The sequence below is a fragment of the Microtus pennsylvanicus genome, chromosome 8 (genome assembly GCF_037038515.1).
Source record: "Microtus pennsylvanicus isolate mMicPen1 chromosome 8, mMicPen1.hap1, whole genome shotgun sequence".
In the NCBI taxonomy this organism is placed as follows: Eukaryota; Metazoa; Chordata; class Mammalia; order Rodentia; family Cricetidae; genus Microtus; species Microtus pennsylvanicus.
The window spans coordinates 75,032,320-75,050,295 of NC_134586.1; the positions used below are offsets into that span (position 1 = coordinate 75,032,320).

The 17,976-nt window shown below is 43.2% G+C and overlaps 1 protein-coding gene across 1 annotated transcript in view; it reads right to left on the reverse strand.

Moving 5' to 3' along the window:
• Positions 1-17,976, reverse strand: part of Eif2ak3 (eukaryotic translation initiation factor 2 alpha kinase 3) — a 71,038-nt gene that overhangs the window by 21,573 nt on the left and 31,489 nt on the right. Inside the window, exons 3-12 of the mRNA XM_075983886.1 lie at positions 16,954-17,148; positions 15,391-15,524; positions 12,718-12,952; positions 11,846-12,008; positions 10,257-10,397; positions 8,956-9,078; positions 8,459-8,679; positions 5,869-5,981; positions 4,157-4,279; positions 2,430-2,579 (exon numbers count right to left, since the gene is read on the reverse strand). Coding sequence (XP_075840001.1) covers positions 2,430-2,579; positions 4,157-4,279; positions 5,869-5,981; positions 8,459-8,679; positions 8,956-9,078; positions 10,257-10,397; positions 11,846-12,008; positions 12,718-12,952; positions 15,391-15,524; positions 16,954-17,148 — 1,598 coding nt within the window. The remainder of the gene's footprint in view (positions 1-2,429; positions 2,580-4,156; positions 4,280-5,868; positions 5,982-8,458; positions 8,680-8,955; positions 9,079-10,256; positions 10,398-11,845; positions 12,009-12,717; positions 12,953-15,390; positions 15,525-16,953; positions 17,149-17,976) is intronic.

Sequence of the window (17,976 nt, forward strand, 5' to 3'; positions counted from 1 at the left end):
TTTAAAATGTCAGCTTTCTGGGTCATCCTGCCAGGGAAAACTCTGACTCTTTCAAACAGGTGGTCTGGACTATGAAGCTATAAATACACTGTTGCAGCTTGCTTCCTGGAAAGGACCTTGAAACCCCATAGGAGCTTTTGAATGTTGTTTATGGACACATTGTTGCAGCTTGCTTGCTGGCAAGGACCTTAAAATGCCATAGAGTTGTGGCAAACAATGTGGCTACAACTGGTACCTCCACCATGAGGGTAGAATTTCATAAAGCTAAGGAATGACTAGTCTCTAGTCGTCAAAGCCATGGTTTTAATCTTCTCCATATTCCTTAACAAATTAAAGACCCATGTGGTCAGAAAAAGAGAGATATACAGGAAAGAGAGATTCAAAGAGGAAGAAAACCTCTAAATGGTTTACAGTGTGTTAAAACATATACAGGCTAAAGGTTAAAGTTCTCAAAGTAAAAAAAAAAAAAGAGAGAGAGAGTAGCCGGTTGTGGTGGTGTGTGTTGTGGTGGCACACACGCCGTTAGGATTTGCCTGGGAGGCAGAGACAGACGGCTCTTTGCGAGTTCAAGGATAGCCTGGTTTACAGAGGGAGTTCCAGGACAAAGATACAAAGAACCTGTCTCAAAAAGCCAAAAAGTAAAAGTAAAAATAAAAGAAATACAGGTTAAAGTAAAGCCACGTAAAGATGGAAATTACACAGAGAATCTTGATACTGTATGCTATGCTCTCTTTAAATTGTTTGAATGCTAGGGAAGGAGCAACAGCTACTAAAAGATATTTGCTTATAAATGCTGCTGAACTAACCCATGATAAATATTTTGAAAATACCTTGACTTCAAAATTGAAGTCAAAAGGTATGTTACTTTGGAGAAGAGATTTTGCTTTTGTTTCTGTTGTGCTTTCCTGTCGCTTTAAGGGACAAGCCACGCCCACTCCCATTACCTCTGACCTGACTGCCGCCATCTTGGGCCCTTCCTTTTCTGCTTCCTTGACGTGCGTGCTTTTTATTATAAGGAAGACCTGGGAATGTTATGGTTTTGGTCCCTTTAAGAGACAAGCCACACCCATTCCCCTCCCCATCCGCTGAGGCAGGCTGATCTTCAGCTTCCGGCCTGAGCTCGCTCTCTTTTCCATCTTCCTCTCGGAGAGGCAGCTTCGCTTCTGCCTCTCTTCCCACTTCTCTGCTTCCCTCTTCTCTGTCTCTTTCTCCTCTTCTTTCTCTCTCTCTCTCTCTCTCTCTCTCTCTCTCTCTCTCTTTCTCTCTCTCTCTGTCCCCCCCTTTACCCTTCCTCCTCCATAACCCCCTGAATAAACATTCAACCTCACCCTGCATGTCCTGTCTATCCATGTTTCTGTCTTCTGCCCGCCTGCCATGTGTCTCCCTGCCTGGAACCAGCCATTGCTCAGGGACCAGCAGCCATCTCTGCCTGGGGCCCACTGCTTGCTGCCACATGGCCGGCCACCACCACTGCTCGGGCCGCCGCTCTGGGACCGGCAGCCATTTCTGCCTGGGACTGGTTGCTCCCAGGGCCCACTGCCTGCCACCACATGGCCTGCCACCACCATTTAGGACCTACAGCATTTCTGCTGCCTACTGCCGCAGGGGATCTTGGAGCATTTTTAAAAAAGAACAACAGTTTCCACAGGAAATGAGAGGCTGTGGATTCATTCTGAGTTAAGAAAAATCAGGTTCAATCAAGGAAGACCACCTGAAAAATCTCTGGTAGGAACAGATGGCTCAGATGTCTAAGTTATACATCCAGAACAGATTCAAGACTGCTGCCTGAGATGATCAAGACTCACAGGATACTCCAGTCAGGACTTGATGATAATTCTAAATTTTCCTTAGGTCCCCATAAGATTATCAGCGCCCCCAGCCAGCAGGAAGTAGCCTGGAATACTATGCCCACATTCCCAAAAAATGGAGTATGGGTATTTTCCTTTTTTTTTTTTTTTAAAGAGGGGGAAATGGTGTGGGAGTATTGTCTGTATTCTGTCAGTCATGTTTTAAATAAACGCTGATTGGCCAGACAGGAAGTATAGGCGGGAAAACCAGACAAGAAGTAGAAATGATGCAATGAGAACAGGAGAATCTGGGATGGAGGAAGCTGATTCCTCCCAGTACTGGGCAGACCATCAAAGAAGCAACATGTGAGCTGCCCCTCTGAGAAAGGTACTGAACCATGTGGCTAGCATAGATAAGAACAATGGGTTAATATAAGTTACAAGAGCTAATATGTAGCCTGAGTTAATGGGCCAATCAGTTTTATAACTTATGGAGATCTCTGTGTGATTTTCTTTGGGGCTTGCCAGCTATGGGGTACCAGGTGGGATAGAAACCCCAACAATCCAGCCCTCATGTTACAACCATGTTCACAGCAAAGCACCAGCCTTGAAGGAGACACATTATAAGTCTAGCGGAGTTACCTTTCGTCTTTTAGCCAGATTTCATCCATCTTCTCTTGCCACTTCTCTGGCGGTGTTTCCAGCCAGGCATTGAAGTACCTCACAATGCCTGGGTGTTCCAGCTTAGCCAGGGCCTTGACTTCACGCATCACCTTCTCCCTTGCCAATTCCCTGAAACACAGACAATGGGATGGTTATTTGATGTCCAATGGTGATTACCGGAGTATACAATAGAAGTCAGTGAATATAAAATCAAGAACATGACTTAGTCTTAGGTACATATTAAGTACTAAATTACAAACAAAACAAAAGTGGATTTTAGTGTTTTGTTTTGTTTTTTGGCCTTTCTGGAAATAACGGCTACAGACAAACCTACTTCCTCATGTAAATAAATTTTCTTAGCCAAATGAAAATCACTAGTGACTCTTAAATGTCTGTTGGTTCATGAGAGCAGAGAGTCATCTAGAAGATGCAAGTCACTGGACATGCAGTGAGGGAGGATCTCTGTAGATAGACAGACAGACCTGGCAACTGTCAGACAAAAAAAAGGATGGAAGTTGAGCAGCAGCGTCCATCTCCCTGTGCTCCCGACTGCAGCAGCGTCCATCTCCCCGTGCTCCCCGACTGCAGCAGCAGCAGCGTCCATCTCCCCGTGCTCCCCGACTGCAGCAGCAGCGTCCATCTCCCCGTGCTCCCCGACTGCAGCAGCAGCAGCGTCCATCTCCCCGTGCTCCCCGACTGCAGCAGCAGCATCCATCTCCCTGTGCTCCTTGACTGAGGCAAAACAAACCCTCCCTTCTTAAGCTGCCTTGTCAGGCATTTGTTACAGCAATGAGAAACAGGACCCTCCCACCTCAGCCTCCTGAGCACTGGGATTATAGGCATGCACCGCCAGGTCCAGGACAGCTCTTGTTTTAATAGTGGTAAGCCACAAGCTGTAGTTTGGATATGGAACATCCCTGGAGCCCTTGAAGGGGATCTGCTGAGTTCGAGTCTCCTCCTTTCTCCCTAGTCATGAGGTGAACTGTAAGCTGTTTTCTCCACCACATGTTCTCTCCCTTGCCACAGGCCAACTCATCATCAACTGATACCTCGGGAAGAACGATCCCAAACAAGCAGCTCTAAGGTGAATTATATGGTCTCTTGTTACGTTAATGAAAAGCCAACTAATACATTATAGCAAAAATATTCTGAAATGCTGTGACTACAGTTCTTACACTTGCCTGTGGGGAAATCTTAAGAATTCACATATATGTCTGTGTACGTATGTTGTGTGATGGCCGTAAGAGGAAGGCGCTGGGCACCCTCCCTTATCACTCTCCATCATATTCCTGTTAAGGCAGGGTCTTTCTGAACCTCGAGCTTGCTTTTTCTTTTCTTTTCTTCTTCTTTCTTAAACCTAGGTTAGAAACCAGGAAGCCTCACAACCCTCCTGTGTCCATCCCATTTGGCATTGGTGTTGCAGGTGTGTGCAGGATGCCCAGCTCTTTATTTGGGTGGTGGGATCTGAACTCTGTCTTCATGCTTATGCAGCAAGTGTGTCAACCTCCAAGTCATCTCTCTCAGTCTAAAGACCAGACTTTAAAACAATCTACAGAATCTACAGCTCACAGCTTTAAGACCACTGCGACTTGGCAGCATTCAGAACCACAAAGTTGGAAGAAGAAGATACATTGTAACTATGGAGCACAAGGAAGACATTTTGCCTATGAGATGAGCTCCAATTTACTAAATGCATCGTCCATTACCTATTGGGGAGACGGATCCTCTTGATAGCATAATTGCAATCATCTACTTTGTTTTTAGCTTCAAAGACAACTCCAAAGCCACCACGACCCAAGCACTGAATTGGCTCAAAATCTGTTAGATATCTTTAAAGAAATACATACAAAATTTTAAAAGTTTGAAGTAGTCTTAAATGTTATTATATTTCAGTATGAAACAGAAACACTTCAACATTGTATCATCATACATAAATGCGAGAACTCTGTAAACTCTCAGAATGTATTTCACAAAAAGCACAGCTTGAATTTTACTAGCAATATTCTAAGTTCACCTGTGTGCATAAATAAGCAAACATGCATACTTATAAATTCCACATGCATGAGTAATAAATGCCTTGCTTAGTTGGCCATCACTTGTCCTTACAGTAACTGTACCAGGGATCTGTTCGATACAGAACTTACCATCAGCGATCACACTACCACCTTCTCCATTCTCGAAGCTTTTGTTTTCTTCAGCATTTCTGACTCTGTTAAAGATGCTCTTTCACGCTATTTCATTGCTTTTAAATTTTCTCTTAGGAAAGTTAATCTTATTACATTTAAGTAGACTGTTAGCTGGAACTCTGGTAGGGTGGCCTCACCAGTCAGGACACCCACCAGTGTCCAGGGCAGCCCAGCTCCCCACTGTCAGTCACCTGTGCGTGTCACTGTCACCTGCAGCCTCCCTGTGGCGCCTCATGACAGTCCTCCTGCTCTGGCCTCCCTGGTTGAATTACTGCCATGAGCTACCAGGACTGGCTCTCTTCAGTTTCTTGTCAGGTTCAGAGGGGAAAGTGTGTCTCATGATTGTATTTCTCACTCTAAAACCAGTTCACATTTGAGTTGTGTTCCCCACGCAGGAATTAACGTCATAAATTCTAAGCTGTGTATTCTGGGTACTGTAATGAGAACACAGAAGACGGGTCCGGCCTATGCATCGTGCCCTCTCAGGCTCAGGCTTCTTGTCACTACCATGCGCTCTCCTGGATGGCTGCTTCTTTGCATTTAATGAAACCTCACCCTTCTTCGTTCTGATCTTGGCTATTTAACTGTTCCATTGCACTGTGTACATTGCACATGGTGTACAGAATACTTTCTTTTCAGTTACAATGAAGCTCATGTGTCTCAGCATGACTGCATCATGGGGACCATAAATGTGGGCAAAACATTTTTGTTTCTTTTTGTCTTTCTAGAATCTGGACACTAGGCTGGCAAATCAAAGGTCTCTCAGATGTCTGTGGAGTTACTGTGAGGATTAATGCATCCCACAGATGGAGGCTCAGCTGTTCTGAGGAGTCGTTCTTATGAAGTAAGCTATGACTTGCACACGCATGTTAATTTAGTAGTTGCCTCAGCTGTTCAGAGAACAGCTAAGGAGGAGACATAATCGATGCCAACCCTCCCTGGGCCAATTACCTTCACAGAGAAGGAAGAGCGATCATCTGAATTCCCAAAAATAGCGAGTCAAAGACCTCAGTACAAATCCGCCTCCTCAAATGCAAAAGTCCTCAACAGTTCCAGGACCAATGGTACCACCTTCCTAGCTTCTAAAAAGAGTGACATCTCATACGTGATGTAAGACATAACTAAGTCTCATTTTGCTAACACCTGAGCTGGAGGATGACAAAACTGGGATTTGAACTCACAGCTGAACACACCAGAGACTGTTTGTATGCATCATTTCCCAAGACACCTACCGGGACACGTAGCCTGAGTGCTTAACGTCGTTCCAGCTGCTGTCGCTGGCATCAGCACTCGCAGAATCGTATTTATTTTCAGTCTGACACTGAGTTTCAGACTCCTTCCTTTGCTGAGAAAGTAGAAAGCAGTTACTTACTGTTAGTACAAAGCTGAACAGAAGTCAGCTGATCATCTTAGTTCAAGAGATAACAGTGAAAAACAGCACTGGGAAAATGAAAAGCATACACACAAGATGAGCGATTCCCTTTACTGTATCTCAATAGGCTTAAATCCCATTGCCAGCCCTATTGTCAGTAAATGAATTTTTGTTCTTTACTCTTTTAAAAATATTTTATGTGTATGCCTTCATGTATGTGATGCACCCTACGTATATATGTGTGTAAGTGCCTACCATGGCCAGAAGAACATGTCAGATCCCCTAGAATACAATTACAGATGGCTGTGAGATGCGCTGTGGGTACTGGGAACTGAACCTGGGTCCTCTTCAAGAGAAGTGATCTTAACCTCTGAGCCATCTCTCCACCCCTTGTAAATGCTTTTAAAAATATTCTGACTACAGGAAATTCAACTTGGCAATGTCTCTTTACCAACCTCAGAAGGACTTTCTAGAGAATATTAAATATTAGCAGAGGTAATCATGGCTCATCTATTCTATAACTAATTCTTGTCTTGCTAGGTGTTATGTAAGGGACTGGAGAGCTGGACAAGTGACTAACTTGTTCCAGAACATCATCTGTAAGCAGAGAGAAACAAGACAGTCCCTATTAAATGTATTAGCAAGGGGAAGAGGGTTTATTTATTATTAATTATGTAAATGTATTATGTCTGCATGTACGCCTGCATGCCAGAAGGAGGTAATCAGATCACGTTATAGATGGTTGTGAGCCACCACGTGGCTGGTTGCTGGGAAGTGAACTCAGGATTTCTGGAAGAGCAGCCAGTGAGTGCCCTTAACTTCTGAGCCATCTCTCCAGCCTGAGGGTGTTTCTGACACCCTCAGGAATCTAAGGACCCAGGTGTGGGGAAAGTTGAGTACAGAACAGGCAGGGCACGACTCACAGGGAACCCTTGCGTTTTTGAAGGATGAACTTATTCTATCAAAAACGTGAAGTCAGTTATTAGAGTTTTAATGTTAGGAAATGAGTTAAAATGGAGTGGGGATGGAGACTGGCTTGTAGACAGGAAGTGGACAAGAGGCATGAGCCCAGTTAGAGGATACTTCAGCGATCAGAAGATGAGCAAGTGATGGTTATCTGTACCTAGGAAATGAAAACTGAAAATATTTAGGAAGAAGACCTTGACAGAACTGGTGACTAGTGCAGGAGAGAACAGAGAGCAGGTAAGAACACTGTGGTCTGAGACAGAAAAAGCCAGCGAGACAGGCTGGGGATGGGATGGGATGGGTGAGCACAGTGTGAGCTATGGCTCATCTGAGCTAATTGTATAGTTCTAACTAGACAGTTGCTCCAGAGAAATGATTTGGATCTGGGAGCAAACCAGGAAGTTGATGCAGGCCAACTGCTGTCAGTTCTGGTCAACATGGGCTACAGGGTAAGCCCCTTCTATAAAAACAAAAAACAAAAATAGAGGGAGGTGGGTGGGATTTGGGGGTCTCTAAGATGCTTGGCGCTAAGAAGAGGAGAACACGTGAGAAGACTCTGTGGAGCCCTGAGGTGCAGGGTGGGGCTGGGAGGAGCAGAGAAGGGTGAAGTCCTGAAGGACTGGGAGGGCCTGGGTCAGGAAGTCAGACAGAAACAGTCAAAGAGAAGCATCCAACAGTGTCATCACAGAGGCTCAGCTGGGGGACAGGAAAACTGTCCACTGTGTCAACAAAGGATCCTCTAGAGCTCTGGTCAAGGTCAGCTTTGTTAGCAGCAGGGATGAAAGCCAGAGTGCAAAGGCCAGGGGACCAAGTGCAGACAAGGAAGCAGACATGGGGTGCAGCCATGCCTCGCACCACAGCCATTCAGGCCTCCACAGCACACGAACAACAGTGTGCTCTACACATATTATTATAATAACTGAGAGATACCTTATTTTTATATGTGTGTATGTGTGTGCATGACTCTATGTCAGAATATGGAGAACAGAAGAGGCTGTCAGATCCCCTGTCATTGGAGTTACAGGCAGTTAAGAGCTGTCTGATGTGGGCACATAAGAGCAGCAAGTGCTCCTAACCACGGAACCACCACTCCAGCCCTCCTGTAACATAGAATAGAGTTAAAAACCAACTGTGGCTAGTATTCTTTATTATTGGGCTTTATCTATTTCAGATACCCAGACACTTAACACTGTGCTGTAAGCACATCCTGTGTAAGACTGCAGCCTTGCAGTAGCAGGCTGTGTTATCATGTCTAGCATGCAACAGTCTTGGCCATTTAGAGTGAAGTACACTCGAGGACCTTTGCACAGTGATAAAATTGCCTGGTGACACATTTCCCAGAACGTTACCTTCTTGGCTAAGTGATGGACGACTATATAAGCATAAGTGACCTGTGGTAAAATCAGAACACATTAACCTCTCCTACCGTGAGCTTTCTATACGGCAGATACTTTGAAGCACATCGGGTTGAAAGAGCATCTTACCCTGTGGGGCTGAGGATGGAAAAGCCTGCGCACGATAAAGGTTGTAGCTATGATGCAAAGCAATATCGTTCCAAATATTTCCTTCCACCAGTGTAGGAGGAGGACGGGGTCCTTCTTGCGGATGCTCTTGCCATAGTGTGGGCTCTCCAGGAATCTGACTGTGATCTGTGTGCTCCGTTTATTCCTCTCTCTCTTGTAATATGGCAGATAGTAACCATTGTCTGAGAAAGCAATCAAAAGGGTTTTCCTGTTAAGACAAGTATAATAGTCCTACCCACCTTTTTTTTTTTCCAAGGCAGAGTTTCTCTGTGTAGCCCTGACTGTCCTGAAACCCTTACAGTCTAGCTGTGAAGCTTGTACTGCTCACTGCCTCCCAAATTTATTTTTTTATTCTTTTATGTGTCAATCAGCTTACCTTCGTCTGAATTCTATTAATTAATTTCAAGTAAGTGAATGAGACGATTGTGTAACTTCCACTTAGGAGTAATGACACTTACCATATGGATACTGGAGGATTGAAAGTGCACCATTGCTGTATTCCTCATGGGAAAACTTATCATTACTTAGGCATTTGTCAAATTCATCAGACCCGACCAAGACGGGAGTCCTGGAAGGAGAATCTAAAAGGAATGCAAATAATTAATCACGTGACTTTAGTGGAAGGCTAGGCTCATTCGCTCACTTAGCTGATGTTCACCTACAGCTCAGTTCAAGAACGCAGGTCAAAGAGCCCAACACCTTTGCTGCTGAGAATCAAACAGTCCTCCATAGAGCACAAGACTAGGAAGATGGCCCACACCTGTAGTGCAAGCTCTTGGAGAGAAGGAGATATTTGAGCTCAGGAGTTGGAGATGAACCTTGGCAACGCAGCTCAGATCTCAAAACAACAGATGCAGAAAGTCATACAAAAAAAATCACTTAATCAGCAGGGCAGTTAACTGGGTAAAGGCATTTGCAATAGAAGCCTCAAACTTGAGTCTGATCTTGGAACCCATATGAAAGTGGAAGGAGCGAATTACTCCACAGCTGTCCTTAGACTGACTCACGTGCCCAGGGCATGCACTTCCCATAATAAAATTAAACTAAAAGTTTTTTAAAAAGTAGTTCAAATACAACATTTACAATAAAAAACAAACAAAAGGTGTGGAAAAATAACTAAAGGATTATCCCGGTACTTCAATTAATTTATTCTTCACAAAAAATGTGATAATTATGCAACTTTTTCACTTATTCTTTTTTTTTTTTTTTTTTTTGAGACAGGGTCTTACGGCGTAGCCCTGGCTGTCCTCAGATTTGCTCTGTAAACTAGGCTGGTCTCAAACTCAGAGATCTGCCTACCTCTGCACCACCACCACCTGGTATATACTTTTCTTTCTTCCTTTCTTTCTTCCTTCCTTCCTTCCTTCCTTCCTTCCTTCCTTCCTTCCTTCCTTTCTTTCTTTCTTTCTTTCTTTCTCTTTTTAAAAGCTATTATTGTTTGTTTTGGAGACAGGGGTCTTACTGTGTAGCCCTGATAGGCTGGAACTCACTGTGCAGACCAGGCTGGCCTCAAACCCAGAGCTTGAACTGCTTCTGCCCCTCAAGTGCTTGGATTAAAGGTGTGCTTGTTCTTTTCTTGAGATAGGGTCTCTTGTAACCCAGACTGACCTCAGACTCACTTGGCAGCTAAATAGGACCCTGAACTCCTCTGAACCTCCTGCTTCCACCTTCCAAATGCTGGGAGGTTGCAGGTGTGTGCTACCACACATGGCTTACCTAGACACTTTAGTGGTATTTGTAAAGTTTCTAGGTGACTTACGGATTAAGGGCTTCCATTTGATCGTCGGCAGAGGAATAATTGCATTTTCGCTATTGACAGACTCCAAGGCCTTTGGGCTTGTAGGGAACTTTTCTGAGACTCTGACGGACGACTGCAGGTAAAGCTGGCCTCTGTACATCCCTGGGTCAACCACAAAAACACATCAGCCATGAGACGGTGTTCATAAAAGTTCACTTTGACTTACGGCACTTAGATGAATTCTACTTACTTCTTTGCCTACTACACAGTTCTTTCCAGAGAAGAAAGAGGTTCAAAGCGTTTACATATGACTCAACAAAAACCAAGATACATAAGGCCTCTACACTGTTAGGTTGTGGATGATCTTTCTGTACGCTGGGAAGATGTCTTTGCCAGGGCACCTTCTGATTGGTTTAATAAAGAGCTGAATGGCCAACAGTCAGGAGGGAGAGGACAGATGGAACTTCCAGGAGAGAGGGGAACTCTGGGAGAAATATGAGGTGTAAGAGATTCGCCAGCCAGACACAGAGGAAATGGGATGCACAATATAGAGGAGAGGTAGCAAACCACATGCCAGAACATATAATAATATAAATGGGTTAATTTAAGTTTCAAAAGCTAGTTGGGAACAAGCCTAAGCTAAGACCAAGCTTTAATAAGAAGTCCTGTGTCATTATTTGGGAGCTGGCCATTTGAAGTTCGACTACACTGTTTTACAAATATAGCTACTATAAGGCCTCTATAATGTTGCTCACTAAATAAACAGACCTTTTCAATAACAGAAAACCATTCCAACAAAAATATTAAAACAAACCAACCAAACAAAACTCCCTGTGTTTCAAAGAGATGAAATGACTGTCTCTTTAAGGGAAGTTTATGCAAACAACTGTAATTCCTGGGCCATGACTAGCAGATTGGCCAATTGCTATTGCAACACATGTATGTTATTTTATTTTACAAAAAGGAGGGCATTCTTTACTTACATGAATATATTATTTAAATATATATTTGACTTATTCATGTTGCCAAAGACATTCAGGTTACAGTTTTTCATGGAGACTGGGTTGAGGTACGGGTGGCATATAGTTTATATGATTTTGTGACAACTTAAAACTCAAACTAGCCCAAACATATGCAAAAAACTTCAAAATGTATTTATATGACAAGCTCAGGAGTCCAGAAGCAAAGAACTTTGCTTCTGTTTCTCAGGAAAGCTATAAAGATGCCATGAAATAAGCAAACTACAGCCTAGAAGGGGACAGCAAACCTATACAGATGCGAGGGGAGGATTTTGTGTCTAATAGTAGAGCATTTCCACGCATTTCTAAACGTTAGTCTCAGAATACACTGTACTAATTAGACTGCAGACTGGACAACTGGAAAGACTGCAGGAGTACAAATCAAGGCAGAGATGTTAGGGAGGCTCAGCAACGAAGTGCTTCGGGCATCAGTGGACAGTTCACCAGCCACATCTACTGTTAGGGAAGGCTCAGCAACGAAGTGCTCTGGGCATCAGTGGACCGTTCACCAGCCACATCTACTGTTAGGGAAGGCTCAGCAACGAAGTGCTCCGGGCATCAGTGGACCGTTCACCAGCCACATCTACCCACCTAAGTACACGCTGTTCTCTGTGGCTCCTCGAGCAGCCTCTACAATGTCTTCGTCATCTCCCAAAACTTCTTCATTAGTCGTGTAACTTGTGTCATCAAACAGACTGATGGGGATGACTTTACCATCCCTGACCAACCAGGCAGACGCGATCGGAGTGCAGAACTAGACAAGAGGGGAAAACATTCAGTAACTTAAGCGGTATGTAAGAGGTTCCAACTTTAAATGTTAGTTACTTATTTATTATTTCTTTCTGTATGTGTGGAGTGAGTATGCACATGCATGTGGAAACTAGATGTTGATGCTGGCTGTCTTCTTATTTTATGAATATGGGTGTTGTGCGTGCATGAATGTTTGTGCACCACATGCACGCCTGGGATCTGTGGTTGGATTTGGGCCAGAAGCGTTGGAGCTACTGCAAATGGAGTTATAGGCAGTTGTGAGTAGCCACATGGGTGCTAGAAATCTCACATGTGTCCTCTGCAAGAGCAGCAACCGCTATTATCCACTGAGCCCTCTACTTCTCAGTTCCCCCATCTTACTTTGATACAGGGTCTCTCACCAACTCCAGGAACTAACTGTTTAGGCTAGGATGGCCGGCCAGCGAGCTCCAGCGAGCTCCATCCATCTGCCCCTTTTCTGCCTTCCCAGAGCTGGTTGTTGACCTGGATCCACTGGCCTGGCTTTTCATGTTGGTGCTAGGGATGTGAATGGGTTCTCACGCTTGAACCACCTCGCCAGCTCCACAAAATGTCTCTTAAAGTCACAGTTTTAAAGCAGAGAAGAGTTGAGGATCCAAAGTTACCTCCCTTAGCAAAGTGTTTGATCAAACAGGGACTGGGGGTCACAGTCACCGAGTCCGGGGTCTCAATACCTGATACTCCCATTCCAGGTGGCCTCCCTTCTTATTAAACGCAATGACCTTCCAATCAGCAACGGAGACCTTTATCACCGTGTCCAGCATGGAACCTTCCTGTTCTTCCACATCTGAAATAATTTTAGAGTCTTCTTTGTTTCCACCGGGTTTAAAGGTGCTCTCAATAAATCCGGCTCTAGTTTCCATGTCTGGAATATACCGAAGTTCAAAGTGGCCAACACTGAAATTCCACCTTAAATTTACAAAGGTGTGTTTTAGAATCTTATATTTAAACAAAGGGACCAAATAATACGCACTGTTTTTAGACTGAAGACGAAAACAGAACAATTTTGTGATGAGAGAAAAAGTCACCATAACTTTCTGGAAAGGCGCGCAATGCTGATTTCCACCACAAGAGGGCATAAAAGAACCACGGCTGATCCTTTGTAAACAACCATTCTGAGGTTGTGGACTGGAACCACCTAAGGCCAGATGTTCTCTCAAAAATTAACATATCTCATAGAGCACAACAAAATAAACTTAAAATGAAGTAGCATGCAGCCTGACTTAATTTCTTAATCACCGGAGCACATTTCCTTCAAGTGCAATAAAACCAACAAACCAATATAAAGGGCAAGGTACATGCATCAATTTTAGATTCTAATGGAAAGATAACCTTGCTGAACAACTTCAACTTTTTCAGTCACCTAAACTCTACTGTCAGATCTCTATTAACCAAGATATGGTGGATTACTCAATCTGTCCTAGGTGTCCATATTCTTATCCATAAAGCAGCAATGTTCCTCTACAGTTAAGAAACAGGAAAGCTACTTAACTATTGACTTAACTATCATGTCACTTAGAAAGAAAATGGTCTAAACAAGAATTCTGAAGTTTAGTAATGCACACACATATGAATACATATATGTATAAGTACATACACATATATGTTCATGTCTAAGGAACGTGGAGCTTAGAAGACACACACTCTTAAGGAATCCAGAGTTTAGAACCCCACATCTTCCAGTTCTGGTAACTCACAAATCTGCTAAGCTGCACTTCTGCTCCCGGGTGGCCGAGCTCCCACTGAGCTCTCAGACTTAACAGTCTCAGCAGGATAAAGAACAGCAACATAAATGCAAAGCTCTAGTCACAGGCCATAAAAACAGAAAGAAGAAATGCATTCTTAAATCAGGCTTGAAAAGACACATTTCAGGACAGACACCTGAATTCTATTTCATCAGATGACAAAATCTGCAAGTCTGGTTCAGCTTCACAGATCAATATGGGATCTAAAATGATTGGTTTTTTTTTTTTTTTTTTTTTTTTTTTTTACTATACATACACTCAGACCTTAGTGTATCAGGCTGAAAAAGTCTGGGCATGACAGAGGATCGGCATAGATAACAATTGAATCATATATTTAAGTGGAGAAACTACATAAGGGGTTCATGTATGGGAGAAAAAAAAGTATGACATCAAATGAACAGCTAGTAGTTTTAAAGAAAGCAGAGTAAATGATTCTTCTAAAACTAGGAGCTGGGACTGCAGCTCAGGGATGGAACATTGCCTAGCATGTGCAAAGAGCTGGGTTTGATTCTCAGCATTACAAAAATGAAGATAAGTAAAATAAAATAGGGCTAACGAGATAAACTATGAAACTACCACTAGACACTCAAATAGTACACATTAACTTTGTCTTAAGAGCTTCCTGCCATGAAATTTATCTCAGTCATTTTACTATGACAAGTGTCACTGACCTAAGACCAAGCCAAAATACATTCACTCCATGGCACTCCGGGGTACCACGCCTTGAAGCACACAATGTGAAGCCGCTTGATATCATATGTCAACATAAGCAATAAAACTAGCCTGCCTCCATCTTAGGCTCAAAAGCCATCTTATAGTAAAAACAAGCTAGGTTCGTTCCTGTTTATGATTAAATCTGTGTCTCAAGGATTGGGCTATCCCCTACCTGTAACCTCAACTATAAATGGTTCTGTAGTGCCTCTTCCAGGAAATGGCAACCATGTCTTTGTTTCTAACGTTTTTATATCCATCTTGCAACCCTACCTTTGTTTCAAAGTTGTTATGACTACCTTGTTATGATGACCTGTTATGGCTACCTTGTTATTACCACTTTGCAATCATGTCTTTGTTTCAGGAGGTCATTATGACTAACTTGTTATGTTTATGTTCTGCTCCTGTAACCCCACCTATTTTGTACACCAAATCCCCCATTTGGAAACCCCCTTACCACTGAGCTATAAAAATCTTGTCTTTCTTAAGTCCAATGCAGACTTCTTGAACTCAACTTTAGGAGGAGACAGTCTGTATATACAAATAAAAAAGCTTGCTTTATTTAACTGCTTGCTTTAATTAATTGTGCCACGATGATTTGGGTTGGTGGTCTTTCTCCTCCCATCTTTGGGATTAACACAGGAAGGCATTTATTTCTCTTGAAAGTACTTTGTCCTTTTAGGTTAACAAATACTTCATAGAAACTCTACAAAGGAAAGTCTGTGAGAAATCTTGACTTTAAAGAAGTCTTCCTTCCAGACATCCCTCAGGGTTTCCCTGCATAGCTGGAACTCAGAGATCTACCTGCCGCTGTTGGGATTAACGGTGTGTGCTACCATGCCCAGCTACCAAACTTCTAAATAATGCCATTACTGATATTCTGATACCCACTTCTCACTGCCACTGCGCGGCCCAACAGCTCGCACGGTCTTCTGTGTGCGTTGCAGAAGTAAGATGTCTTCCTCTTCTTCCATATCATCGCTATCCCACCGGCGACACCCCAAGGCAGAACAGATATACCTCAGCTGAAAACACAGATATAAAATGAATCAAGGAAGCAACATACATGCACACCTCTATATAGCCCTGGCTGGCCTAGAACTTGCTCATGTAGATAAAGCTGGTTTTGAACTCACAGAGATCCACCTGCCCCTGCCTCATAGATACTGGGATTAAGGTGTGTGTCACTACGCCCCGAACAAGATCTCTTTCTGGTTTTTGTTTGTTTGTTTGTTTGTTTTGAGACAGGGTTTCTCCGTGTACTAGCCCTGGCTATTCTAGAACTTGCTTTGTAGGCTGGCCTTAAACTCAGAGATTGCCTGCCTCTGCCTCCCTAACACTGGGACTAAAGGCAATCACCACCATGTTTATAATTTTTAAAAGGTAATTTAAAAGAGCGTAAGAAGTACTTAAGTAATGAGCATCAGTTAGATCACTAAATTCTGAAACGAGTATTTTAGAAACATGAAAGTTCCAACAGTATTTATTTCAGGGAGTGATTTTAGGATTTATATAATTGGAGCCCTATTTTGGGGGAATTCCATGAATAACAAATGGTATCTTTGCAAAAATGTCATTACGAAAATTCCAGATGAGCTGAAAAAAAATCAATCAGTCTCAATATTTCCATCTAGCATTATGTATACAGATTTGAAAAATCTGAACCTTTTCTAATACCTTTAGGCTTAAGAAAAAAGGAGGATCCTTAGTTTGACCCAAACTAAAATCCACACAAAAGGTTGAAGACATGCTGGAATCCCAGACTTTTGTAGCAGTACATCCAGCCAGAGGACCAGGTGATTGGGTCCCAACCCTGCTGTTTCACAGGAGAAACTCGCATAAAAGAAGACTGAAGACTAGAGCTACCGTGGCCAGCCTGGATAGCACGGACTCCTCAGCCCCACGCAGAAGCATGTCCAAGAGGTGAGTGCCGGGCCCAGCACCTGGATGAGGAACTGCTGAGCTGTGGGGACCTAAAAAGTCACATCCTCATCCTTCCTTTTCCGAGTGTAAATCTACACAGAAAATGTTTATATACCCAGGGCTTAAGGTGGGTTGTAAAAATGATGGTTTAAATTAATTATTTCTAACGATGGATTTACCTTACATACCCGACCTCAGAGGCAGGCTGATTCTGAACTTACGCTAGAACTCTTGCTGGAGAGAATCTAGGTCATTAAAGACTCTGCCATCAGTCTGATCTAAGGCAACTCTGACCTTGGAGCTTAGCTTTTTATTAAACCAATCACAGTGACATATCTTCACACAGTGTAAAGAAATAGTCCACAACAATCCTCAGGGGAAATTACAATAAAGCTCAACTGCCAACTGGAAATCTTGGCGAGTTCGAGGCCAGCCTGCTGTACACAGCAAGCTGTAGGCCAGTTAGCCTCACAGTGAAACCCTGATTAAAAGCCCTGTTTCTTCCAACACCCCACACACATGGTCACTCACCTTTCCACTATATGCGCTCAGTCCATATGTAGTAAGAGATTTTCCTCCAACCAAAACAACATCGTCTCCAAACTTATATGACGACTCGAGAAGGGACTCCACAGTGAAAGGAACAGTCTCCATGCTCTCTCGGTCACGGTCCCACTGGAAGAGGTCTCCGTCCAGGGAAGGAATTATCATCTTATTCCCAAACACCTAAAACAAAAGCTGACTCTTAAAAGCCTCAAATCTGAAGAGTAGCAACTAAGGTCCAGGGTTCTGAGCAACACATAAAACACAATCTATCAACCAGAAGTAACGGGAAAGAACCGCCCATCACTTCACGGGCCTACAGTCCCCTGGCCTGACAGTCCAGTAAGGTTTTTTTTCTCAAACTCTGCTACAGGTCAAGAAAGTTTCATACTGACGAGTAAGTTGCCAAAAGAGAGCCTGGGGATCCAGTGAAGTTAAAAAAAAAAAAAGGGTGTGTGTGTGTGTGTGTGTTTATTTTTATAGGCATTAATATGGAATGGTATGATTTTCTAGTAGAACATGTATTATTTTTAAACCTATGTTCTTACAGTCTGATCAGGGGAACATAGGGTGAGAGATGCTAATCAACCAGGGTCCATTCTCCTCATTTACCTTCTCAAATCTGCTGAGTTGGATGGCTCATAACTAGGCCTCCTAAGTGTTTTATATGTGCAGCCATCCTTCCTTCTTTAAACAAAATCTATTATTTTGTTTGTTTTTTGAGACAGGGTTTATCCTTGTAGCCCTGGCTGTCCTGGAACTCTCTTTGCAGACCGGCTGGCCTCGTACTCTTGAGATCCATCTGCCTCTGTCTCCTGAAAGTGTTGGGATTAAAGGTGTTGGCCACCACACCCAGCTAAACAAAATCTTGATGAACGACCCAGAAAGGCAAGCAGACAAAAATCACTGCCATATGGAGCTTGAATTCTGGTGTCTAGGGACAAAAACGTCCTAAGTAAATGATATATAGTAAGTTGGTAACAGAGATCATTACGGGGAATGTAGAATTAA